Source organism: Haliotis rubra, unplaced genomic scaffold (genome assembly GCF_003918875.1).
Source record: "Haliotis rubra isolate DU_JTF1 unplaced genomic scaffold, ASM391887v1 Scf537, whole genome shotgun sequence".
Taxonomy (NCBI): Eukaryota; Metazoa; Mollusca; class Gastropoda; order Lepetellida; family Haliotidae; genus Haliotis; species Haliotis rubra.
In genome coordinates this window covers 307,457-334,915 of record NW_025767232.1, presented here as the reverse complement: position 1 = coordinate 334,915, position 27,459 = coordinate 307,457, and the positions used below count along the sequence as shown (strand labels likewise).

At 41.9% G+C, this 27,459-nt stretch overlaps 1 protein-coding gene across 2 annotated transcripts; it reads left to right on the top strand.

Moving 5' to 3' along the window:
* Window positions 1-6: 6 nt before the first annotated feature.
* On the top strand, window positions 7-26,760 carry LOC124253274 (histidine ammonia-lyase-like). 2 transcript variants are annotated; one of them, XR_006892152.1, is made up of 23 exons: window positions 7-320; window positions 5,176-5,242; window positions 6,384-6,414; window positions 9,340-9,414; window positions 12,198-12,270; window positions 12,993-13,059; window positions 14,325-14,362; window positions 15,006-15,131; window positions 15,295-15,434; window positions 16,193-16,240; window positions 16,340-16,391; window positions 16,819-16,914; window positions 17,386-17,481; window positions 17,935-17,993; window positions 19,069-19,149; window positions 22,070-22,135; window positions 22,704-22,782; window positions 22,893-22,979; window positions 23,420-23,554; window positions 24,487-24,595; window positions 25,263-25,332; window positions 26,185-26,387; window positions 26,597-26,760. XR_006892152.1 is itself a non-coding variant. In XM_046687014.1 (22 exons), the coding sequence occupies exons 1-22, from the start codon at window positions 89-91 to the stop codon at window positions 26,323-26,325; spliced, it is 1,968 nt and encodes a 655-aa protein (XP_046542970.1). In that variant the 5' UTR covers window positions 8-88; the 3' UTR covers window positions 26,326-26,446. The 2 variants fall into 2 exon arrangements, 1 of the variants encoding a protein (XP_046542970.1); XM_046687014.1 differs by lacking the exon at window positions 26,597-26,760 and having other exon boundaries at window positions 8-320; window positions 26,185-26,446.
* Window positions 26,761-27,459: the final 699 nt, after the last annotated feature.

Below are 27,459 nucleotides of genomic sequence, written 5' to 3'. Positions count from 1 at the left end.
CATCTTGCCGATGGCAGCCATTGACAGAACACTGTTTGAACACTGATCGTCAACGTTATACTCTTGCGTGGGAGATCCGTAGTTTACGATGAAGCTTTCCCTGAGGATTAGGGGGGAATGGTTGGCGCTTCCTTGTAATGGCAAGGAGAAGATCTCCTGGCTTGGAGGCGAGGGGCTGAAGCGGTACTACAAGACGAAGAGCAATGTTGGTCATGCAGAGGAGACTGTGTATGAGATTCGCAAAGCTAAGGGTGGGGCTATACTGGACCCCGACGACGCCGTGAGGGACGTCCTGGATGACAACGACTTCGTCACTGTTGGTAGGTAACGACGGTAGACCGAAACTCTGTAAATGTTGTACAGTATGTATAATTTACGGCTGATTGAAAATCAAAATATCGATAATCGAGATGATGCGTATCTTGAGACTATATCGATACCCACGGGAGTGCGGAGTGAGCCTCTTTGAACAGTTTTTCAATCCTATCACGACAGTAACATACATTTAATAACTTCAGCTACCCCGTTATTATGAATTATATTCATAATATTTTGGAGGGAACGAAGTGTAATTTTAGAATGCTAATTCACGTAAAGGTATGTACGAATTAGATAAATTGAATCACGTAATTAATGACAAGGTATGAATTAAGCCAGGTCAAAGAATAGCCATAATGGCTTTCTTGTAAGGAAGCGTAACTATGATCTAGGGGCGGTGGAGTAGTCTAGTGGTTCAAACGTCCGCTCGCCGCGCCAGAGACCCGGGTTCGATTCCCCACATGGGTAGAATGTGTGAAGCCCATTTCTGGTGTCGTTCGCGGTGATATTGCTTGAATATTGCTAAAAGCGTCATAAAACCATACTCACTTCTACTACATTGGAGGAATGTTATGGGGTTCAGCTCTGTTGCCGTCTTACACCTCCTACTCCTGCGGTAAGTGAGATCTAAGTGGTAGCACAAATAACCTCTACCAGCCCTTGTCCAATAGGGAGGGAGGGGTTTGGAAAGACGAATTTGACTGACATTCTAGTCATGCGATCCATCCCCTCACTAACTTTATGCGCCTGTCTTAAGATATACAGGAATATAGAATAGCAGGTGTCGGCCCAGGAAAGCGAAATTTCAATATTCCCTGTTCCCAGTAAAGCGAAAACCAAAGTTTTGTTAGAAGTGCCGCGAATTGCTATGAAAACATCTTAACTGAGATGAAACTTCAAGTGATTCAAGTTTCAGCATGTACGTGACCCTACTTGTGAAAGGAATACGAGTGGCACGTGCAGGTCATAGTGACCCAACCACCGCAATCGACAATACTGTTAGAGATATCAGTGATATGTTCAGAGGTTATTCAATAAATCTGTCCTGAAACTACGCTAGAGTACACCATCCTACATGCTCTATGGAGAGACTGGACCGTATACATTAAAAAGTGAATAATTGCAGTTAGGTTTAAACTTGCTAGTAATGTACATACAAAAACATTTCTACCATGACTACGGTATCAGACGACGACTCACAATTTGTTTGGTCTTGTGTATTGAGTGTCCCGGGAACGCTAAATTCAGTGTTCACTGTAGCTTGACCGTTCCCGCGAAAGCGACACCTAAATTGAGGAGGTTTGGTCCAGATTTCGCTTTCCCGGGCCATAACCGAATAGCCAGCAGATGTTTTGTGAAATCCTGAAATATATTTTCATTTTCAAAGCTTTGTGTCAGAGAAACTTTAATGTGAACAACTAGTCCTCTGATATCTTTTCATGTAAATATTTAACTAAATATTTGAATTCTAAGATGCTTAGTGTCCTCGTCTTTCAACTATAATATACTCATGCCAATAATGGTTGTCACCCCCTTCAATTATTTTAATTGGAGAAGGTGTGTGGGGGGTTGGGGTGGGCAGGGGGTGACAACCATTATTGGCATGAGTATAGTTGAAGGCACTGTACTCTTTAACACTATAGCGAACTGTATTTCTGTAATAATTGCACCTATTCACCTTTGTTGCATAAATAATTATATTTTCGTTTGAAAATATCAGTGCTGTTGTAATTAGAAAGCAAATTATTGTGAAGAGCTGTAATTTCATCCCTTTATCATGCTGCTTATCAATATCCCACTAAACATATTGAATTGTCAATATCAAATGTAATGTGAATGATGTATAGAACACAGACCCGTCAGATATAATGTATTTAAACAGCATCTCAGCTCAGCTTCACATGAAATGCATAAGACCAAAAAGGAATATTCTACAAATATATATTTCACATTTTCATTTGTCTGGCAATATTAATTAAACCAATATTATATTTTCATTATTTCTTCTTGTTCTTCTCATGTGTTTTTAAACCGGGTGGGCCATGTCTGATAATACCCCCAACATAAAAATGCTGTTTTCTTTCACACCCCACTATTCTTCAATGGTTGCAGTGGTACGTTTACGTTCCATTGTCAGTTCTTATTAGTAGTTCCATATTAATGTACCGAAATGAAACTAAACAGCCCAGGAAAACTTATATGTCCTTTCACTATTGATCAGGTGGATTGAGGCTCAGTATTGTCCTATTACCTCGGAACTTGAGTAAGAATCCCTGTCATCAATGAGCGTTTGATGGAAGTTTGAATTTTGTCTTTGATGACCTTTTGGTCTGTTGATGAAGCCATTGTTTTCAGCTGATGAAATATCTTTTCCAACAAAGGTGCGTGAGAGAAATAACTGGTGATTTGGATGATAATCTTCAACATAGAGCCAACATCAGCCAGAACATTTTCATCTGCTTTGTTTCATATATAAATATTTCTGTGTTACGTGTTCTGTATAGACTTGGGGCTTGTGTTTCACCTGAATTTTATGAAGAACAAAGGCTTGAGTCCAGATACGTTGTAAGCCAAATGTTTACCATTCTTCAGTTCATCATCATCATCATCATCATCATCGTCATCATCATCACACATCATAGTTTCAAATCGCTATTACTGGTTTGTATTACAAGGGGGTACGCACAGTAGTTGGAACAGTGAAACAAATGCACGTGCGGGGCGTGATGAGCGTTAACTTAGACTACCGTAGAAACCAACACTTCTTGTTCTCGGGGTTTCATTTAATGTGCATACCCCCTTGTAATAGAAACCAATAATACCGATTTGAAACTATGATCGTTTGTTAAACAACTTTTATCCTAAGTTGAATAGAATTCTGAGATTTTAATGTTCAGTTGGCAAGGTAAAGTTCACTCTATTTGATTTACTTTGTTTAAAGTGAAATTCATCGGTACGTTTTCACTGCAAACAGACTATAGGTACACGGCATTGTCAACTTCTTTGAAGCTGTCCTTTCCACAAGATTTCCTCACTCCCGTGACGAAGGTTCTGCTTCGTCCTTCACCCGACTCACACCCATTTATATTTTGATATAAATGGGATAAGTTGAGTGAGTCTAGCGACTGTTTGACACCGTTGTCGGGGATGCCTCCGACTGGTTACCGTCCAACAGACGTTTGACACTGGCGTTAGTCACATGTCAAGTTCGTCTAGTGTTTATTTGTAATCGTTCTGAAGGATGAGATGTCGCAGAAGATCTCAGTTAGTCCACAGGCAAACTGTAGCGCAAATAGGTTGCGCAACAGGGAGAAAATGACCTGTCTTTTTATATGCAAGCGAAGCGAAGGTTGGCAACGTACTTCCCTCACTTCGGTTCGAAAAATATTTTTAATGTCAAAATAAAATATCACTACCATCAAAGGTAGACAGCCATTTCGTCACAGGGTTGTGCTCTCAGATTTCCAACCTCATATTTAATCATTACTCACGTAAAATATATTTTATTCCACATTTTAAGCGTCACTCGTGGCATATCAGATCGTTCTTCGCCTCCATTACCCCTGGCAGATTCCGGTTCAACGGAGTGAAGGAACAGGGGGGTTAACTTTCATTATTCTTGTTGAATCACACGTCCTTGCCTTCATTCACCCGCGCGTCAGAAGTGGGTTTTATTAAAAATAAATATAACGACAATTCTAACAATGATGACGGCAGATAAGATCAATAATCTGCAACAGTTTACTGGTAATATTGGGCAATATGATATTTCTTTTTAAATTCTGCTCATTCTTGTTCCTTCATTCCGTTGAACCGGAATCTGCCAGGGGTAATGGAGGCGAAGAACGATCTGATATGCCCCGAGTGACGCTTAAAATGTGGAATAAAATATATTTACGTGAGTAATAATTAAATATGAGATTTGAAATCTGAGAACACAACCCTGTGAGGAAATGGCTGTCTACCTTTGATGGTAGCGATATTTTATTTTGGCATTAAAAATATTTTTCGAACCGAAGCGAGGGAAGTACGTTGCCAACCTTTGCTCGCTTCGCTCGCATATAGAAGACTGGTCATTTTCTCTATGTTGCGCAACCTATTTGCGCTACAGTTTGCCTATGATCTGGCTTACTTCATTCTTTAGCATTAATTACAGTTGCATATTAGTGAGTACATTATAATTTGTATATACCTTAACATATAGATTTAGTATTTTGAAATTGCAGTTGGTTATTAAAATATCATGATTAATAATTCATAGTATTGGGAGAGGACACTGTTTGAGTTGGGTTTAAAACCTTCTATCTATTACGGATTGATTTAACGACCTTCGGCAGACCAGCATCATTTGGACTCTTGGTAATTCTTTATACCGACAGTTGGATTAACACCTCTGAAATCAGATCTATTTTTCTACCAAATCAGTGTTTGACAAAGATAACATATCTGTTATGAATCTTACATGTCAACTTTCCTCGAGCCTAGGTCAGGCCAGAAGCCATCTGTGATTCTCCCAGGACGACATCAGGTGCCTCGCACCCTACTGTATGTCAGCGGGAACCACCTAGTCGTGTTGATAAGCATTATTGTGTATTTTAATGTTTGTCCCACTGAGAGAGAGAGAGAGAGAGAGAGAGAGAGAGAGAGAGAGAGAGAGAGAGAGAGAGAGAGAGAGAGAGAGAGAGAGAGAGAGAGACATCAAAATGTCCTTCCATCAGGCATATCATCATCGTGTTTACGTCTACCAGTACAGATGCTTCCCCTTTCGTGACATCCAGTGTCCAAATTGTCTGAACTCGGAGTCGAAACGTTTTATCGTTAACAGGCGGAAAATGTCATATGTATTCTCTCTTGCAGTTCTGGACAGTGACATGTCAAGTCCGGTAACCGGACCGGCTGAGATCGTGTACATGGAGGAGAAAGTGTATCCTTTGGTTAGATCTAATATGGTCAAAGTCAAAGTCAAAGATATTTATTGTACTTAAGTCCTCCGGCCCATATACAAGTATTACAAGTATATATACAGCACATGTTACAGACATTTTACAAAAGAAATTACAGTTCAGTTAAGATATTGCTTCTAAGGATAACAGCATGTTTTACATAAAGCGCTAGATTACGTATTACATTTTCATTTTTGGAGGATAGAATGGAAACAAAGGCAGATGAAGGATATTTTAATAGGTGTATAGAATATTAGTCAACTGAAATATCCCATTCTACACATGACTGGTCAGGTCGGTGTGTACACTGTGGCATGGTATATCAGTGGGCTTCCTTTACTAAACCGGAATAAACCTGGACTACAAGTAGTCTCACAATCACACACGCATGCCTATGAACATTGCTGTATAAGTGCAGTGATATGGAAGGCAGCGTTAAATCCCATTCCCATTCACGTCGCCGTACAAGCAAAGTTTGACTATCCATCTAAATGATCATACATGTTTACACAAGATTACGCCATGAAACGTTTGTTTGGCTGTTGTTTAATGCCGTACTCAGCAATATTCCAGCCTGTAAATAATCGTCTGGACCAGACAATCCATTGATAACATCAAGAACATCGATCTATGCAATTGGGATACGATGACATGTGTCAACCATGTCAGCGAGGCTGACCACCCGATCCCGTTGGTCGCCTCTTACGACAAGCATGGGTTACTGAAGATCAATTCTAACCCGGATCTTCACGGGTTCACGTCATGAGACTTAATCCTCGCCGCATTACCTGTAGGTATTGAGGAGTTACCTTTGCTCACGAACAGAAAGTAAATCTAAAATCTAATAACTCTCATATAGAATGAATTGTACAGTACCTTTGAATGACCAATTATAAAACGGATGGTGGGATATGCCCCCTAACCCTCGCAAATTTGTTTTATCCAATTTCATCATATGATAACGGATGCGACGTTTATAAGCCGGTATCATTCGTAACTACTCGTGTCATTCCGGCAAGCGTGTAGGTCACGGAAAGAGGCGAGTAGTTACGATTGAGCCGATCTGACTGGGCAACACTACATTGTTTAAACTTCTGTTGACTCCTTGACCTGTATACTCAGACCTAAAGCCAGTGTGAAGACGGCATCAGATGTGAGTAGATTCCTATTACGTGAGTGAGTGAGTGAGTGAGTTTAACGCCGATCTGGAACAGTAATCCACTTATACCTAAACTTGGAGGAAAGCCCAAGTGATGCAGGTCTCAGGAATTTTGGTGAAACGGTCGAGGTGGCACACCAAGAAACACAATCAGCTCGAAAAGAAATCAGGACGAACGATCATAGGTTTCTGGCACGTCTCTGTAGATCGAATAGTACAGCCTGGTTCCCCTGCTCTGCTGCGCTACGCTTCAACACTGACCCCGGCAATCACTACCCAATGGCGGCCAATGGCGGCCTTCAATACCGGGATTTTTTCATAGCATTTTCATCGATACAGTGGCAAAGTATACGTCACCAGAACAACGGCCATCGTTACTTTTAGAGCTCGAAAAGGTTATTTAAGCAGTTTCGAGACACGAAAGTCCTCGTTACATGGGCGAAATGTAAACTATGACACACACACATGCACGCGCGCACACACACACACACACACACACACACACACACCATTCTCAACACCGACATGTGCGTTGATATTTCATGTCAGCTCGCTATTGTCACGAAATCGTACACATAAAACATTTATCTGAACGACCACATTGATTACATATACGAGGGGCGTCCCAAAAGTAGTCGGCCTAACTATGTTCTCGATGTCCAGTGTTAGAAAAAGCCTCCATTTTATTTTGAAGGAATCATTACCAAAGCCATATCCAAAATTTCACATAAGTGGGTAATGATGTTAACGACATATTAGTCATCACAACACATTGGGGTATAATATTTCTTTAAAAATTGCAGAAAGTGTAAAACGATCTGTCATTTTGTATCTCCCATTTTGTATCATCCCCATTTTAATCTTTCCAAAACATTGTGTCCAGATATTCAAGCTGGCACCGTTTACAATATATTGAGTGCTGACACTAAATTATGTGCTTATGATTACGTCATCTGAAAGGGGTTGGGTAGTGTCTCCTAAACAAGCTCTTTCAGTAAACATCATGGGGGAGTCACTTTAACAAGCGATTGTAGTTTCAAATTGGATTTTTATGCACTTTAATATCTATGTTTGATTCAAGAGGATTTCTGCCTATCTCAAACACACAAAATGATGTCTTGCATATTTTGTATCCTAAAGTTTGTGATGCATTTTTTGCAGATTTTGCGGGTTTTTGGGTACCAAGATAAAGAGTCAAACAAAATGGGGATCATGAGGCTGAAACATGTCAAAAGCAATTTGCTTGAGGTTGACAGATAATATGTAGCAAAATAAAACATAAAAATGGTTGCATTTGTATAAAGTTTCTAGGTGAGGCCGAATACATTTGGGACGCCCCTCGTAGTTAGCATCTTTATTTTATCAAATTTGGTTACGTATGTTTCGATGGTGTGGGCCCATTTTCACCTGTTGGAAATAAACCGAACGCCCAGTAATAGTAACTAGAACATTGTACCTTTGATCTGTAGTAGTGATGTTCAGTGGTGGAGTCGGATATTTGTCCAACCGACTGTATTTATGTTGTTACCACCTTATAAAACTAATTATGAATAGATCTAAAACATGTGAAACACATAACTGATGAATTCAGCCATCTATTTTTTTAACAATGTAAAACAAATGTCATTGCTAAATGGAATAATAATAAAGAACATATTTATTATTAATTTTCATCTGGTAATGTCATAAATCATTTCAATATAACACCCATATTATCTACTCTTCCATTTTTCATCGGGTTGATAACCCAATAAGTGTTTTGTTATCTGGCTGAATAATTGCTGATAACAAACTGCATGATTATGGACTTGTAGCAGATGTATTCTAATTACAAGAATTCAAAATGATGTATATATACTCATGCCAATAATGGTTGTCACCCTCTCCCCACCCCAACCCCCCACACACCCTCTCCAATTAATAAAATTGAAGGGGGGTGACAACCATTATTGGCATGAGTATATATAGCAAATGCATACTCTAATAATGGCTCCATGCCATTAAAATTACAGTACTCAGGACGGGTTTCATTGGTAAGAATTACCTTTAATTAACAAGCTCACAAATAATGGAATGTACATCTGTCTAGAAAGTTATTTTATATGTATTTTTATGGTAATGTATGTATTTTTATGGTAATGTATCTAATTTCATGGTAATGTTTTAACTTCATCAAACTGTGTATTTTTATATATTCAATTAATTAGTCCAATAATGTGTCAAAATCATTGCATTGGCCAGTGTATATGTGTGTATCTTTGTATACAGGTAATATCATTCACCATGATTATTACAATCATAAACATTTCTGAATAATGTTGGTATGTAACCTTCTTGCTTTGATGCTAGCTATATATAATCAATGTGGTCGTTCAGATACATGTTTTATGCATACGATTTCGTGACGAAATATCAACGCACATGTCAGTGTTGAGAATGGTGTGTGTGTCGCCTATGTAACGAGGACGTTCGTGTCTCCAAACTGCTCAATTAACGTGTTCGTGGGATGGGCATTGTTCTGGTGACATATACTTTGCCATAGTATCGATGAAAATGATAAATTATGAAAAGTTTCTAACCACCCGTTCTCGGATATTTCTGCAGTAAATATATGGCGTGTCGCCAAATAGTGAAGGCCGCCATTCTGTCGTCTTTGCCGGGGTCAGTGTTGAAGCGTAGCGCAGCAGACCCCGGGAACCAGGCTGCAAATAGTGGCGCATTAAGCGACTGGGCTAACCATATTCCATATTTTCCTTTAAGGTCAACGGACATATCGCAAATTCTAGATTCTATATGGACATGATTTAATAAATAACTACAGTGATGTCAACTAAAAATGACCGCCTCGCACTACATCCACATCCATTGATGTGGCGGTACACCTCGTCATGTAACAAGCAACGTTTCTAATGCCTTCAGTATATCTCGCTGGATGGAAACAGCTTAGCCGCGGACGATCTCGTGAGACTTGGGAAAGGAGAGTTTCTTGTGAAGGTGAGCAGGGCAGTGGAGGCGTGGTAGTGAGTTGAGGTGAAATGGGGTTTTACGTCGTGCTTGAGAATATTTCGCTCATATGACGACGTGCATGCGTGTGTGTGTGTATGTGCGGCTGCTTGTACTAGCCCAGACTTAAGCTGGTTTAATAGTGCTAGCCCACTGAGATACCATGCCGCAGTGAAGCATGAATACCCCACTCAGACACATTATACTGACTCCGAGCCGACCAGTCCTTGTTGTACCCATTAAAGCCGAGCGCCAGGCAGGGACCAACAAGTACCATATTTTAACGTATTTTGGTAACGCGATTGGGGATCGAACCCACGACCTTCCGCTCTCCGGGCGGACGCTCTAACCACTACACCACAGGAGGCGGTCTGGAGGCGTGGTAGTGGTAGTGGTAGTGGAAGGAGTAGTAGAAGTGGCAGAATAGTACAAATTGTATTGGTGGTGGTGGTGGTAATAGTAATAGTAGTAGTAGTAGTAGTAGTTTGTTGTTGTAGTAGTAGTTGTAGTAGTAGTAGTTGTAGTAGAAGTAGTAGTAGTTGTAGTAGTTGTAGTGATAGTAGTAGTAGTTGTAGTGATAGTAGTAGTAGTAGTGATAGTAGTAGTAGTTGTAGTGGTAGTATTTGCAGTATCAGTTATACAGTAGTGTTAGCGCAGCAACAGCAGAAGCAGCAGCAGTAGTAGCAGTACTAGCGGTAAGTGTAGTAGTAGTACTAGCGGTAAGTATTGTAGCAGAACTAGCGGTAAGTGTAGTAGCAGTACTAGCAGTAAGTGTAGTAGCAGTACTAACGGTAAGTGTTGTAGCAGTAGTAGCGGTAAGTGTAGTAGCAGTAGTAACGGTAAGTGTAGTAGTAGTACTAGCGGTAAGTGTAGTAGCAGTACTAGCGGTAAGTGTAGTAGCAGTACTAGCGGTAAGTGTAGTAGCAGTACTAGCGGTAAGTGTAGTAGCAGTACTAGCGGTAAGTGTAGTAGCAGTACTAGCGGTAAGTGTTGTAGCAGTACTAGCGGTAAGTGTAGTAGTAGTACTAGTGGTAAGTAGTAGTAGTACTAGCGGTAGTGTTGTTGTAGCAGTACTAGCGGTAAGTAGTTGTACTAGTGGTAAGTGTAGTAGCAATAATAGCGGTAATTGTAGTAGTAGTACTAGCGGTAAGTGTTGTAGCAGTACTAGCGGTAAGTGTTGTAGCAGTAGTAGCGGTAATTGTAGTAGTAGTACTAGCGGTAAGTGTTGTAGCAGTACTAGCGGTAAGTGTTGTAGCAGTACTAGCGGTAAGTGTAGTAGTAGTACTAGCGGTAAGTGTTGTAGCAGTACTAGCGGTAAATGTTGTAGCAGTACTAGCTGGCGTAAGTGTTGTAGCAGTAATAGCGGTAATTGTAGTAGTAGTACTAGCGGTAAGTGTTGTAGCAGTACTAGCGGTAAGTGTTGTAGCAGTACTAGCGGTAAGTGTTGTAGCAGTACTAGCGGTAAGTGTTGTAGCAGTACTAGCGGTAAGTGTTGTAGCAGTACTAGCGGTAATTGTAGTAGTAGTACTAGCGGTAAGTGTTGTAGCAGTACTAGCGGTAAGTGTTGTAGCAGTAGTAGCGGTAATAGTGTAGTAGTAGTACTAGCGGTAAGTGTTGTAGTACTGGCGGTAAGTGTAGTAGCAGTACTAGCGGTAGAGTGTAGTAGTAGTACTAGCGGTAAGTGTTGTAGCAGTACTAGCGGTAAACTAGCGGTAAGTGTTGTAGCAGTACTAGCGGTAAGTGTTGTAGCAGTAATAGCGGTAATTGTAGTAGCAGTACTAGCGGTAAGTGTTGTAGCAGTACTAGCGGTAAGTGTTGTAGCAGTAATAGCGGTAAGTGTAGTAGTAGTACTAGCGGTAAGTGTTGTAGCAGTACTAGCGGTAAGTGTTGTAGCAGTACTAGCGGTAAGTGTTGTAGCAGTACTAGCGGTAAGTGTTGTAGCAGTACTAGCGGTAAGTGTTGTAGCAGTACTAGCGGTAAGTGTTGTAGCAGTACTAGCGGTAAGTGTTGTAGCAGTACTAGCGGTAAGTGTAGTAGTAGTACTAGCGGTAAGTGTAGTAGCAGTAATAGCGGTAATTGTAGTAGTAGTAGCAGCAGTACTAGCGGTAAGTGTTGTAGCAGTACTAGCGGTAAGTGTTGTAGCAGTACTAGCGGTAGCGGTAAAGAAGTAGTAGTAGTAGTAAGTGCGCGGTAGCAGTAGTAGCGTAGCGTAGTAGCAGTACTCTAGCGGTAAGTAGTGTGTAGCAGTACTAGCGGTAAGTAAAGTTTGTAGCAGTACTAGCGGTAAGTGTTGTAGCAGTACTAGCGGTAAGTGTTGTAGCAGTAGTAGCGGTAAGTGTTGTAGTAGTACTAGCGGTAAGTGTTGTAGCAGTACTAGCGGTAAGTGTTGTAGCAGTACTAGCGGTAAGTGTTGTAGCAGTAGTAGTAGTAGAAGAAATGGATGTTGTGGTGGTAGTGGTGCTAGTAGTAGTAGTAGTAGTAGTAGTAGTAGTAGTAGTAGTAGTAGTAGTGGTGGTGTAGTAATAGTCGCACTATGTATGTGTTAAGGTGTTTAAAATGATAAATAGACCAGTGACATGTAAGACAACATCCGGTAATAGTTGCATCACGCCACAGTACTAGAAACAATATTTGCCGGAGATACGGACAATGTTCAACTTGATTGTCCACTTTAACACCTGTGTATTTATCCAATGTCAATGTAGTTCAACATAATATCGACACATTGTGGATGACAGTCATTAAGACAATCGTTAATGACCTTCCTTCCCCAGTTAACAACCGAGGCCGAACAAAACGTACAGAAGTCACGTGACCTTGTGGATGAGATACTCGCTAGTAATAAAGGTAATTTATGACATCACATCGCGATCATTGCAAAAAAAAGTGTCGAAGGAAACAGTTCACGCATTATCAATTACACACTTATCATTGATGGATATTAAAATGCAAAGTCTTTTTCAAAATTCGCCTAAAAATACGAATGAGTACATACGGTGTTCTATACCATGGCCCGGATTCGTAAAGCGATCTTATTTCCAGAATTGTCTGAAAAAGAATGAATTACCACCATCGACATGTTGCAATCGCTTTGTGGAAATTGTTCTAAGTCCATGTACATAACACGATTAAAGACTTTTAAAAAGTCAGTACCAGTGTTTATGGACCCAAGAGTGAGTGAGTGAGTATGGTTTTACGCCGCTTTTAGCAATATGGACCAAAGAAGAGTGAATGAGGTAGTTTTACGCCTCTTTTGCAATATTGCACGGCGGGGCCAAGTAGGACAATATTGACCGATGTCACGTTCATATAATTACTACACGGCCAATGAAAATGTGAACATTTGCATTTATGCAATGCAATGATATATATGAACTTTGATGAATATTGAAATTGGTTATTTGCTGCCCAGGGTGTTAAAAAGGTAAACAATGGTTACTAAACATCATCGAGTTCTGAGATACATTGCTCGGTCTCTGTCCGTCGTCTTGAGTCACGGGTAACTGCCGCTGGTGTCTACCAATCTAGCTTTTCATTTAGATTACAGACTGTGTTTCCTATTTTTCCAGTTGTCTATGGAATCACAACAGGATTTGGTAAATTTGCTCGGACTACCATACCTAAAGATAAACTTGTGTAAGTACATCAACACATCTTCTTTTACACAAAGTATAAATAAATAAAAGGAAATTGGAATAGTAAATAGCAAATACATCTGTTAGAGTCTCCTTAAAATACCGTTTATATTACAGTGTGTGTGAATTTAAAAAAGTATCTGAAGTGAATTAGTTACAATTGAGATACACCAGTACGTAATATATTTTTTACTAATATGAAAGTTGGACACGTCTACAATGCTTGCCCTACCACAGTACAAAAACAAGGGTCTCATGCTCATCTACAAAAGTTTGTTTGCGCGTTCTGCCACAGACCACAGACTTGACAATAGTTTTGAGATACATCCATCTTGTGTGTGCAAGCGTTACTGGTGTTTCGTGAAAAACAGGACCCGTGAAGATCCGGGTTAGAATATTGGCCTTCAGTAACCCATGCTTGTCGTAAGAAGCGACTAACGGGATCGGTGGTCAGGCTCGCTGACTTGATTGACACATGTCATCGGTTCCCAATTGCGCAGATCGATGCTCATGTTGTTGATCACTGGACTGTCTGGTCCAGACTCGATTATTTTCAGACCTCCGCCATATAGCTGGGATATTGCTGGGTGCGGATTAAAACTAAACTTGCTCACTCACTCGTGAAAAACAGACCTTCATGCCGGCCCGAGAGCCGAGGGTGAGAGGGCTGAGTGAGTGAGTATTGTTTTACGCCACTTTTTACAATATTCCAGCAATATGATGACGTGGACACGAGAAATGGGCCTCATACATTGCACCATGTGGGGAATCGAACCCGGGTCATCAGCGTGTATGATATGAAATTTAAAAAATAACACCTGTTTGAAATTACACGAAGTATTTAGGCAAAGGCGGCCAAAGCAGTTTCCCCGAGGTGCAGCAATTACATTTTGTTAGTTGTAGCAGGATCCGCTGATTTGTTCAAATGTCATATCGTCCTGACTATGGATCCTGATTTTCAGCAAATGCAATATTCGTGATCGTAGGTTTTAGCAACGGGACAAACATGGACGACCTGTGAAAGTCTCTTGTCATCACGCATTTAGCCACGTCATATTCTCACTGAAATGTTGTACAAGGAGACATAAAACCGTCACTCACTCATAAAGTGATCATCAAATCTTGAGTGTGTTAGTGTGCTTACGACGATTCTGACAGCATTTGAAAGAAGTTGCTTATTGACGATGTGTGAAATTGAATAGATTTCGTCTGTTTCAATAAAAATATGCAATGTTTAAACATGCTAATGTTTGGATTGTGTTGTAGAGAACTCCAAGAAAACCTCATCCGCTCCCATGCAGCAGGTATAGGACTTTCAGATTTTCTTCATAAGTGAGTGAGTGAGTGGGTGGGTGGGTGGTTCAGTGAGTTGGGTTTAACGCCGCCTTGAAGAATAATTGATTGTCCAGTTGTTCCGGGAAGAGTGAATGAGTGAATTTGGTTTTACGCTACTTTGCGCATTATTTCAGCAACCACCAGACACCAGAAATGAGCTTCACATATTGTATCCATGTAGGGAATCGAACCCCGGCTTTCGGTGTGACGAGCGAACGCTTTAACTACTAGGCTGCCCAACCGCCCAAGATGCGGGAAGAATAATCCAAAGTTTTGCATGTATTTGACGTTAACCACTTATAACACCCACGAACACGTGTATAAATTCGGCTGTTCCTGGAACGCCAAGGGTAGGTAACCCTGCATACAGAGCTGTAGTGCCCCAGACGCTGGGATTACGACAGGGTGAACGTACCTTCTAACTGGGCCTTAGAGAGCAACTATGTGAAGGATTGGGTTATTTTACATATGGTCCTATTGTAGGAATACAATAAAGTCACATGTACTTGCAGACGTGTCCAAAAAATACAACTATGTTTTTGAAAAATTTGGAAAAGAATGACCTCCTAAACATTAAGAACTGGTTTACAACTTTGTGCTTCTACCCCGTAGGTGTTGGTCCCCCGTTGTCCCCCGAGAGGACCCGGATGTTGCTGGCTCTGCGTATCAATGTCCTCGCCAAGGGCTACAGTGGCATCTCCTTGGAAACTCTGGGACAGTATATGGCAGCGTTTAATGGTAAGTGCACTCACAAATCAAATGTATTATTCGTTTAGAATGAATATTTGTTCACAATTACAATGCACAAATCATTGACAAAAATGTAGAAAACGACTATTTTTGTTGTATTTACGGAGATCTGTTGGTATTTCTGCTAGTGTGATTTCTCCCAATCTTTCAGCATCCTGCCTTCCATGGGTTCCCCAGAAGGGATCGGTGGGGGCTAGCGGAGACCTTGCACCTCTCTCTCATCTCGCGCTAGGCATGATGGGAGAGGGGAAGATGTGGTCGCCGAAGAGTGGATGGGCTGATGCTAAATATGTAAGAACATAATAATTATAGGAAGATTAACATGGAGGCTCCATTCTGCCATGGTAAACAGATATGTATAGCATACCCTCGCTAAAATCTTCGGGTTCCCTCTCAATAACACTATTGTTGTCTCGCAATACTATCCCATCCCTCGCAAACATTTCCCTCGCTGAAATGTTTTAGCGCACTATGTCACCCGTGTTCGGTATATATTGCAACCCGTTGGGAATTCCACGTCAGAGTATCTCTCCGTCATCGTGATACTGGTTGTAAGAGGCTACAGATGGATCGGCGTGGATTCATGTCATCCTTATCAGTTGATGTACTGTCTGGGTTATTTACAGCCTGTCCCCGCGTAAATGGAATATTGCTGAGAAACAACAAACAATACAGCCGCCGACATACAGCTGAAGTTTTACCGTGTGTGGCATTCAACAAAAACAATAGAAAGTATAACACATACATAAAGGAATGTTATCGGCTGATGACCCTTGCCAAAGTGAGAAATATTCCAATCGCATAAAATAGACCTATATACAAGTCTTGAAAGTAGTACGGGCCAGACAAAAACAAACCAAGTATGATGGACCTGGGGCCTATCTTGGCACGGAACTGTCAGTGCATGCATATTCGTGCCAAGGGTGTATGTGTCAGATTACATGGTATTGTCGGAGATATATTACGACCGCGAAATCGGCACTACCGGATGTGCTGGAAGACCCTCCAACTTCCTCATTCTCATCATAGACTTGTCTGTTGTGTTGCAGGTACTCGAGTCTCATAACCTCACTCCGATAAAGCCCAAGCCTAAAGAGGTAACAGAATTTGATTGGCTTGCAAAATGTACATTAATCCGACAAAATATTCATTGGTATGAATTCGAGACACTACGTAATGTTTGCTATCTTTTGCAGGGCCTTGCAATGATAAATGGAACACAACTTATAACATCTTTAGGAGTTGAAGGTAGGCATGTGCAGGGTTACTGCGTGTGCGAGAGTGAGTGAGTGAGTTAGTGAGTGGGCAATGTTACTTTTGAGTGAGTGACCTAGCCGCAGTTCATTTTCACCCATTTTCTCGAGAGTTTCAATGGCCAGTTAATAAAAGTGCAGGACAAAAGGGTTTGGGAGTGGGTTGGGGTGGAGGCGGGTGGGTGCGCACCCCTGCAAAAAACACAACAACAACACCCCCCACCCCACGCACACATAATACCCAACCCCGAACCTGCCTATGTTAAAGAGCTCAAAGGCCCAGCATCTGCGACAGATTCACTGTACATAGTCATATGAAAGACAATCCCTTACCTTCTTTTGTGTAGTATATTACTGTTGGCCAGTCGAGAAAACATTGTTGAACGTTGATTCACATTGTACAACACTGATTGTTCTACCAGCTAGCGAGAGGTCGGAGTCCATTACCAGACAGGCAGACATTGTCGCGGCCATGACCTTGGAGGTACTGAAGGGTTCAACAAGGGCATTCGATAGCAGTAAGTACTTGCATTACGTCAGATACTCAGATGACTGGGATTTCACTGGGATGGTATGAAGTTAAACCCACTGTTTATCCTATATATATGAGGGTATTATTTACCCGACCACAGTGGAATGTTGCTGGTTACTTGTTTCTGGGAGTTTGTTTGACAAGGACCAGGTTACATACATCATTTTGATAATATTGATCACACATTCTCACAGATATCTGGTAAACATGAGAGTGGAAAATAGAATAGAAATAAATATTTCCTGGCAGTATAAAAAAGCCAATATGGCATGAGACCTGGACGACGGTTCAACAACATATTCAGAAACCTTTAAAAATGAATGTTACCTTTTGAATATTTTTATAAGGTTGTGTAGTTCAATAAAGTTCAATAACTGTGTTGTACTTGTTTCTGCGCATTCGCCTTCAAAATATGACTAAACTACCGTGGTCATTGTTTCCAATTTTCTGTTTTCAGATATTCAGAAAGTGCGACCACACAAAGGCCAAGGTCTGGTTGCTAGGCGACTAAGATCACTCCTTCATTCTGAAACACATCCATCTCAGATAGCAGGTAAGAACTGATTCTTGTTTCAGAAGAAAGATTAAGATGAAGGTTCACTCGTTCCAGATTGGTTAGCGCCGCCATATTGGTTTGTACAGTTTGTTTATATACTGTGCAAATCACAACTGAACCAGAGCTATACTTATATATATACATATATAAGCTAAGGTGCTGTTTCACTGGACCCGTGAAGGTCCGGGTTAGAATATTGATCTTCAGTAACCCATGCTTGTCGTAAGAGACGACTAACGGAATCGGGTGGTCAGGCTCGCTGACTTGGTTGACACATGTCATCGGTTCCCAAATGCGCAGATCGATGCTCATGCTGTTGATCACTGGGTTGTCTGGTCCAGACTCGATCATTTACAGACCGCCTACATATAGCTGGAATATTGCTGAGTGCGGCGTAAAACTAAACTCACTCACTATTTCACTGTTTAAACTGAGCTTTGTCTGTTGTAGAGAGCCACAGGTTCTGTGACCGGGTTCAAGACGCGTACACGCTAAGGTGCTGTCCGCAGGTAAGATGGGTCTGCAGGGTATGATCAGGGGATCAGAAGGACAGACTCAGTGACTTGACCGTGTCGCTGTCATCATGTCCCGGATTCCCTCAGATTAAATCAATGCGCTTGCTTTCAGTCACTTAGTTTCAGCATGTTTAGTTCTCAACTCTGTTATTTACTGGTCGCTGTAGAATATACGCTAGAATATTGCTTACTGCTGCTGTAAACAACACTCACTCACTCTTTCTGAGATGAAGGGTGTTTAGCGGACGCAGACCAGTGGCTGACATTAATGGACGTCGTTAGGGTACAAACATGGGCAATCAGCGGGTCACACATTAAATTTTGTAGCTAGGTACCTACTTGAATATACAGCCCGGTGTAAGTGCTATAGTCTTGACGGCGATGTTAAACCGCATTTCAAGACCACTAAAATATGAGTTGTTTAATATAGGTATCAGGATTACGCCTTGACCTGTATGTTAATTCCAATGTCAGTGACACATGGAGGTTACACATGGTATTGACCATGAATCGTGTAAGACACACAAAATGACATATTGAATGTTCACATTCACCAATAAATTCAACATTAAACATTCCAGGGCCATACTTGTGGAGATATGGTTTTGAATGAAAATCAGTGTAACTATATTTTTCAAATGAGCAATATCATCTTAAAATCAACATCGATTCCAATCGTTTTGTCGTCAAAGTCAAAGGATCATACGGGTCAGAAACTCTCGTGTTATTCCATCGTGGTCACCACGAGAAGTTTATGTACGTGTTGAAAACCTATCATTGCAAAAATACAGGGTGTGCTCGATTCAGTTCTTTGTGTATAATATTACTCCATTTTCCATTCTTTGGTATCATTTTCTGTTACTGGTTTTGGAAAACTAGGCTTTTCCACAGTGTCATTTGGACCGGGTTGATACAGGCAAGGCCAACTTGATACTTGACTGATAATGGTGGTGTTGAAATCGTAAACTTAACATAAATCACCTATTCCAAAAGGGTCCGCTTACAAATACGTTTTAAATCAAACATGACAACAGATACCCTGTACATATACCATTGCTTGTTATTACAGGTGCACGGCATCGTGAACGACACTGTGGCCTTCGTCAGGGGCATCCTGGTCACCGAGATGAACAGCGCCACAGACAACCCTGTATCCTTCACAAGTATGAGTGAGTGAGTGAGTTGGTTTAACTCCGCTTTGAACATTACTCCAGGTATATTACGGCAGGTCACTTGTGGAGTATGTGAAAAAGGCCCAAAGTGGTGCAGTCGAAGAGGTTTATCCCTTGGGGATACTACAAACAAATCAGGGATTCTAACATATTATCACGATCAATGTAGTACCAAGGGACGCAACTCTTGATATTTCATTTGACGTTGAAGTGTCAAGCGTAAGCTATAAGCCCTCTTTCTCGACAAGACTCCCATGGTCTACCGGATAGGGTGTTTGTTCGGAAAGCGGAGTTCAGTAGTTTCATTCCCGGCCACTTGAAACCAAAATACAGCAAAAGATGGACTAGACTAGCGCACGCACGCACGGACGCACACATGCCGCTATAAAAATAAGACACTATGAATGTCCTACTTGACACCAATATCTCTGAATGATGTGTAAGGAAATAGCCATTGTGGAATCTGCTGTCTAGTATATCAGTGGTTTATCACTATAAACCTGCATGATTTCGAACTCGTACAAGCTGACACATACGCACGCACGCACGCATGCACGCATGCACTCGCGTGTTGCTATATAGATGCGACATTAATACTCTTTTTTCTAGACACTAATTTTGATATGAATGATGAAATGATAACACTACAAACACTATGGGAATACCCCAAAATTTGATAGTGATATAAACGTCAGCGTGGTGAGGTCATTTATACTCTGAGGTAAATGCAACTTTGTGTGTGCTTAATGGGTACTTTAAACGACATGTTGGGACAAGCCGTAAAGCAACTGATTCATTATTCGTTGAGTTTGAGTGAAATGAAACATTGTCAAAAAGAACGAAAAACAAGGGTGCTGAAACACACCAGCACCATGCTTGATTTAAACGTCCAAACACAACAACCTAGTGCATGTGGAAGACAGACTTCCCATGCAGCTTATGGCAACGTTTCCTTTAAAAGAAGCTACAGACAGTATTGCAGCCTCACATCTTCTTCACCATGCCACAGCCCAGACCGTAAAGCGCCCACCACAGAAGCAGGGCCATTGCTTGTTTCAGGATGGTAAATCCATAAGATTGAGGGACAGGTTCCAGGACACTGGTAGAGTACAGGACAGACCTCGCTCTGGAAGACCCAGAAAAAACCCAAGACCAGATGACCGATATGTTGTGCTCCAAGTCCTTCGGAACCGATTCACAACTCCCAGTGCACAGTTGCCACAAGATGCATGTGAAGTGTGTCTTCCACATGCACTAGGCTGTTGTGTTTAGGTTTTTTAATCAAACATGGCGCTGGTGTGTTTCAGCACCCTTGTTTTTGGATGTTCTTGACAATGTTTCATTTCGCTCAAACTCAGCGAGTATTGAATCAGTTGCTTCACTGCATGTTCCAACATGTCGTTTAAAGTGCCCATTAAGCACACAATAAGAGAATAAATGACCTCACCACGTTTAAGTTTATATATGACTATCAAATTTTAGGGTATTCTCATACTTTTTGTTTGCATAGTATGACCAGAAATTATTGAGAATTTTAGGAATATGTTTAATTGGATTTCCAGTATAAACAACCTTGACCAGCTATCAAGCGTTTGGTTTCATTCAAGAGAGACAACTCTGTTAATCCTTTTTCATTAGTTTGTGAAGAGTTATCCCCCTTTGTTTACCTGCTAGCAGACGACATTTTCAGTGATCATCAGTATGGATGATTTAGAGAAGAGGAAGTTGATTTTAAAGTATTATAACAAGGACATCAGATCAGGTAAAGTGATTGCAAGTAGAACAGGCATCCCTTTGTCCACTGTTTATCGTGTTTTGAAAAATACTGCAAATGGATATGGCACTGGGCACCAGGGAGGCGCAGGTAGGCTCAGAAAATTGACTGTCGGTGACAGGAGGCGGCTTGGTATTCTTGTTTCTAAAAACAAACGAAGGAGTTTAGGACCTTAAGGCTGGATATGATTGATAGAGGAACTGTGGCTGTCTGTAAGGAGACAATTAGAACTGAGCTGCATGCAATGGGTTGGCAGAAAAGTCGAGGAATTCCATCACCGATCATGAAACCTGAACAAAAGGAGCGAAGGTTGAACTGGTGCTTACAGCATAGAAATTTTAACTGGGACAATGTGATTTTCTCAGATGAAAGTTCTGTGTGGCTGTTTCCTAATACACTGAAATTCTGGACTGAAACTGAAAAACCTTTGTATCAGCGCATATCTGTGTTAGGGGCAACGCCCCTCTCTGTATTTGAAGGGAATATGAATAGTGAGCGGTACACAGATATTCTCGAGGGACATTTACTTCCTTCTGCTCACGTGTTGTATGGAAATGTTTGGATTTTCCAGCAGGACAACGACCCAAAACATCGTTCAAAGCATTCACAGGCCTGGTTTCGGACCCAAAATATGACATTTTAGATTGGCCAAGCTATAGCTCTCACCTAAATCCAATAGAAAATGTTTGGGGTCTTATGAAGGAAAGTGTCAATAAGAAAGATCTGACAAATATTGCTGAAATGAAAGAAGAGGTGGTCCGATATTGGGACAGCATGGACCACGACTTCCTAGCTTCTTTGATCAGTAGTATGCCCCGCCGCATTGAAGCCTGCATTGCTGCCCATGGTGACTTGACAAAATACTAACTGTTCACCTGTCTTTGAATCTGGAGTTATGTTCTGCTAATATTCACATGTAATACGTAAGTAATGAGTGAAAAAAATAACACAATTTTACAATTTTAAATTCTCAATAATTCTGGTTGTACTGTAGTATATAATGCTCGACGTTGTCAATGACGTCACAATAATGGACGTCGCAGACCCAAAGAAAGTTTGCACGTAAGGATGACAAACAATCACCATAGCAACTGTTTGTACGACTGTTCCTCAACCCGACAAAGATGGTGTTTGCTGAGACTGGCGAGATTCTGTCAGGGGGGAACTTCCACGGGGAGTACCCGGCCAAGGTGAGACATTGGGTCAGCCCAGTATCTCGGGGGTCAGCTCAAGCTGTTTGAAAAGTAAAGTTTATCATCCCTATTCCGCCATAATATTCATTAAGTACAATTATAAATCTCTGTAAAAGGTTTCGTCTTGCACTGTCAAAATATGATCAGATCCTAAACAGAAACCTCAGTGTCCATTGTTAAAAAGTGTGACCTGTTTATACGTCTGAACATGATTAAGGATGTTTTAAACAACCAGCCGTCTGTTTAATTTCCCTAAGATCAACTAGCACAAAATGATCATAAAGTCGACACTGTCGTAAGTCTATGTTTTGTTTATTTGTTGTTATTCTTAATATTCCAGCTATATGGCGGCGGTCTGTAAATAATCGAGTTCGTAAATAATTTCCGTAAAGCTGCAATATCGTTGAGTGAACAACAAATAAACATATATTGCGGCGAAACCCCTGTTTAGGAAAGTAAAGTGTAAATAATGTCATCTTCGGAAAAGGGCGAAAGTTGCCGGCCTACACTATCGATATAGGACGCCAGACTTTGGTAAATATCTGAATATATATTGTCTGCCCAGGCTCTGGACTACCTTGCTATCGGGGTGCACGAGCTGGCCAACATGAGCGAGCGACGGATAGAGAGACTTGTTAATCCGGGTAGGTGAAACTATAGTTATAAGGATGTAGAAGATGTGTTCTATCAGGGTGGGGATTAGGTTGCCTATCAGCACAGACACCTGACTGCACGAATTCCTGCACTGTTTCAGCTCTGAGTGAACTCCCAGCCTTCCTGACTAAAGAGGGCGGACTCAACTCGGGCTTCATGATCGCCCACTGTACAGCAGCATCTCTAGGTACGGTCGGTCTCCTCTTCCTTCAACCTTCGTCCTCCTTTCTCCGTCCTACACCCGGCGTCCTCTATGCCTTTCATCCTCCCGCCTTGGAAATGATCTAATCAGTTGTTTTTTTTGTGTTTTTGTTTTGTTTCACGTCACACTCAGCAATATTCCAGCTATATGGCGGCGTCTGTAAATAATCAAGTCTGAAACAAATATTCCAGTGATCAACATCATGAGCATCAATCTATGCAATTGGGATACGTTGACATGTGTCAGCCAAGTCAGCAAGTCTCTTACAACAAGCATGGTTTGCTGGAGACCATTTCTTACCCGGTTCTTCTCGGATCATAAGCTAATCAAGCTAGGAGACCACTACCTTTTCAATGGGGAATAACGGTATCCCAAGGCGTGTTTCTCTATATGACTGATGTTTATGGTATTCTGTGTCCGGACAGTGTCCGAGAACAAGGTGCTGTGTCACCCATCGTCAGTGGACTCGCTGACCACCAGCGCTGGGACGGAGGACCACGTGTCTATGGGGGCCTTCTCCGCCAGGAAGTGTCTCAGGGTCGTGGAACACGTGGAACAAGGTGGGGACAATGTATTAACTGTAATATAACTAGAGACGCACGTTCTACAATAAAACAAAATAGTATAGTTGTATCTGTAGTCATCCCATTGCATTACTTTTAGAGCGAAAGCGCTGGGCTCCCCCTGAATTGCTCAAAGTTCAACTATTGCAGTTACGTACTGACATTTCATTATGACGATGAGGTGAGGTGAAAGTGGGTTTTACGTCGTGCTTGAGAATATTTCGCTCATATGACGACGTGCATGCGTGTCTATGTGTATGTGCGGCTGCTGGTACTAGCCCAGACTTAGGCTGGTTTTATACTGCTAGCCCACTGAGATACCATGCCGCAGTGAAGCATAAATACCCCACTCAGACACATTATACTGACTCCGATCCGACCAGTCCTTGTTGTACCCATTAATGCCGAGCGCCAGGCAGGGACCAACAAGTACCATATTTTAACGTCTTTTGGTATGACGCGGTCGGGGATCGAACCCGCAACCTTCCGCTTTCCGGGCGGACGCTCTAACCACTACACCACGGAGGCGGTCTTATGACGATAATGATCCTATGGATTATTAATCATCAAACTGTGTAAACCACTTATAAACTGTGTAAACCACAAGTATATAGTCAATCAACTCCAAGTTTCTATGGGTAGGTACTGCGTATTACATATTGTGTTTGTCGTTTTCGGTGCAAATCTATGGAATCCTAGAAGGGCCACTGTAGCTTTCGGAAATTGTTCCGTTTAGTATAGGTAACATATTTTTTAAAGCTCTGCAAATGGTCAATATGTTGCGTTGTCGTACTTTTGTTACCTTTTTGCTTGATTATATAAGAGCTGCAATACGATAAGAGGAAGAAGTCACATCTAGGATTCACATTTGTTGGAATAAACATCCATTACAGATTTGTTAACTCATTAAATGATGAACATTATTCCAGTCTTGGCAATCGAGTTACTGGCAGCCTGCCAGGCGATGGAGTTTCTGCGACCCCTGACGACGACGCCGCCCCTGGAAGAGGTGCACAAGCTGGTCCGGTCAGTCGTCGGGTAAATATCGTGTTAGGTGTCCTCTGCAAGCTATAGTTAACTCGACATATTTTCAGGGGTGTTTACTCGACATGATTTCAGTGGTGTTTACTCGGCATATTTTCAGGGGTGTTTACTCGACATGATTTCAGGGGTGTTTACTCGACATGATTTCAGGGGTGTTTACTCGACATGATTTCAGGGGTGTTTACTCGACATGATTTCAGGGGTGTTTACTCGACATATTTTCAGGGGTGTTTACTCGACATATTTTCAGGGGTATTTACTCGACATGATTTAAGGGGTGTTTACTCGACATGATTTCCGTTGTGTTTAGGCGACATGATTTCGGTGGTCGAGGTCGTCATTGTGTCAGTTCCAAAAACGCCCTCCAGCTTTATGTGGGAGGGAATACCATAAACTCGGTGTGCAGGGGCGGATTCCCCCCCAACAATGTTTTCCCTGAGGATCATTTCCCCATAGCTTTTGGACTGAATAAAGTGGTGTGATGCAGAGAAACAGTAATCAAGGCGAATCTCGGATTAGAACTCGCGAGCATCGGGTTCCAGTTCCATGATTGTCTTTGATATTATGTAATTGTCTTGGAGGGTTTCTTATTGGTACTTGAGGTCAGGTGTTAGGTAGGCTTGTACTCACCCGCTGACTCGGTGTTGTATTCTGCCTGCAGCCCCTGGAACAGAGACAGGTTCATGGCTCCGGACATCGAGGCAGTCACCAAGCTTCTACAGGAGGAAAAGGTAGGCTAGAGCGACCAGAAGGTGTGGGACTGCCCTTCCCACCCTAACACACACACGGACACACACACGGACACGCACAGACACACACCTTTTGAAGTATACCCAACAATACATTCTATTCCTGTGTTGCTACCTAACTCAATTTATGTAATCATTTCCAAACGAACAAAAACTATTCACGGATTCCGGTTGTCTGTTGTGGTAGTAGTCGTAATGGGGATGTGGTAGGAGTGGCAGGTGTATGGTGGTGGTTAGTAGTAGCTGTTGTGGCCAAATGGTAGTTGTAGTTGTCAGGAATGTCGTTGGTGGTGGTAGTTGTGGCCGGGGAAGACGTCATGGCGCTAGTTATGTTTGTGTATGGTTTTCTAAAGCCACAGTCGGGGGTATTTCTGCTATGTGATGGCGGTCTTCAAACCCACAACAACGTATGGTATGGATTTACAACTTCTTTGTTATTTACAACAAGACGTTTCAGGGCTAGTTCTTGCCCCTTCATCGGGTGAAATACAAGCAAGATATAGTACGTACAGGCGGCCAGTGATATGGAATTAAAGATTAAGTTCTATGTTTTGATTGAAATGTACAGAGTTCAAAGACATTAAGTGCTATGTTTATGCAATAGATTGGTATTGAGATATTATAGACTGGTGTGTGAAGAGTGTTTGTACAACGAAAAGGATATATCTTGATTGGATAAACATTGATTGATACCATTGATTGATACGTTACCTTCCAACTTCTAAATGGCCATCAAGCATCTGGTCATCAAATACTTGGTAGCCCAGGTAGAGAGGGTACTTGTGGTGATAGTGTTGGGTCACAGCATTGATACAGGTATCTGTCTTGTTCCAGATCTGGAGGAAGGTGAAGCCGATGATGGACAACTACCACTCCGTACAGACAATCGAAACCAGGGTGTTCTCTCCCACCACCGCCAGACTGGACGGACCACCCCCCAAACGCCGGAGATACAACAGCAAGACCGTGAAATAACTCCTAGATACAACAGCAAGACTGTGAAGTAACTGCCAAATACAACAGCAAGACAGTGAAATAACCCTCAAATACAACAGCAAGACAGTGAAATAACTCCCAGATACAACAGCAAGACCGTGAAACACCCCAACACCATCAGCAAGACCGTGATATAACTCCTAGATGCAGCAACTCATCACAATTACACACACACACGCACACACACACGCACGCACGCACGCACGCACACACACACACACACACACACACACACACACACACACTGCTGAATATAGGGCAGACAGGTGACCTCCGCATAAGCAAGGTCGAGCATCAGTTTGATCACCCTGGTGTTATTGACTAAAGAAGTAGTTGAATGATGCTCATACGAACTTTAACACACATGCTGGTGACAGGTGTCTTAACTTGGTTTGTAATAAAGAAGAAATTGTTGGCGTAGTGTTTCGTTGATGGATTGTCAGGTCCTGACAGACCGCGATATCTTGCCGCCTTAAACAACTTCCATACCCGTGGGTGAGACCAAGTATGACTGAGTCTGGCGGCGGTCTGTAAATAATCAAGCCTGGACCAGACAATCCAGTGATCAACAGCATCAACATCGATCTACCCAACTGGGATACGATGACATGTGTCAACCAAGTAAGCGAGCCTGACCAGCCGATCCCGTTAGTCGCCTCTTACGACAAGCATGGGTTACTGAAGACCAATTCCTACCCGGACCTTCACGGGTCTCCATATACGCGTGGGTGAGACCGAGTGTGAGGCAGTATCAGACACCATATAAGTGAGCCGTTTACGTTTTAATGTCGCTTTGAACATTATTTCACGTTTCATATCGTCTCATATAGGCACCCGCCTGTCTAGTTGCATACTGAAAACCCGCTACGTCTTGTACTGTTCACAGGTTGCTATTATTATGTTAATATTTGTATAGCGCCAATATCCAGCTCAGCTGCTCAAAGGCGCTTTGTTTTTCCCCTCGATGTCAGTCTCAAACGGCACATCGTATTGTCAATCTCAACTCCTTGGGGTCATACAACTCTTGCAGCCACTAGGCGCACCTGGGTGGACACATAGTCACACTACTTTGTCCAAGTTTACTGCACGTTGCTGTACCCGCGACTTGGTGTT

Coding starts and splice junctions, on each gene's coding strand:
- LOC124253274 (XM_046687014.1), top strand. CDS start 89: ATGAAGCTTTCCCTGAGGATTAGGGGGGAATGGTTGGCGCTTCCTTGT. Junction 17,994..19,068: donor CGCTAAGGTGCTGTCCGCAG/GTAAGATGGGTC, acceptor TTGTTATTACAG/GTGCACGGCATCGTGAACGA. Junction 23,555..24,486: donor CGTGGAACACGTGGAACAAG/GTGGGGACAATG, acceptor ACATTATTCCAG/TCTTGGCAATCGAGTTACTG.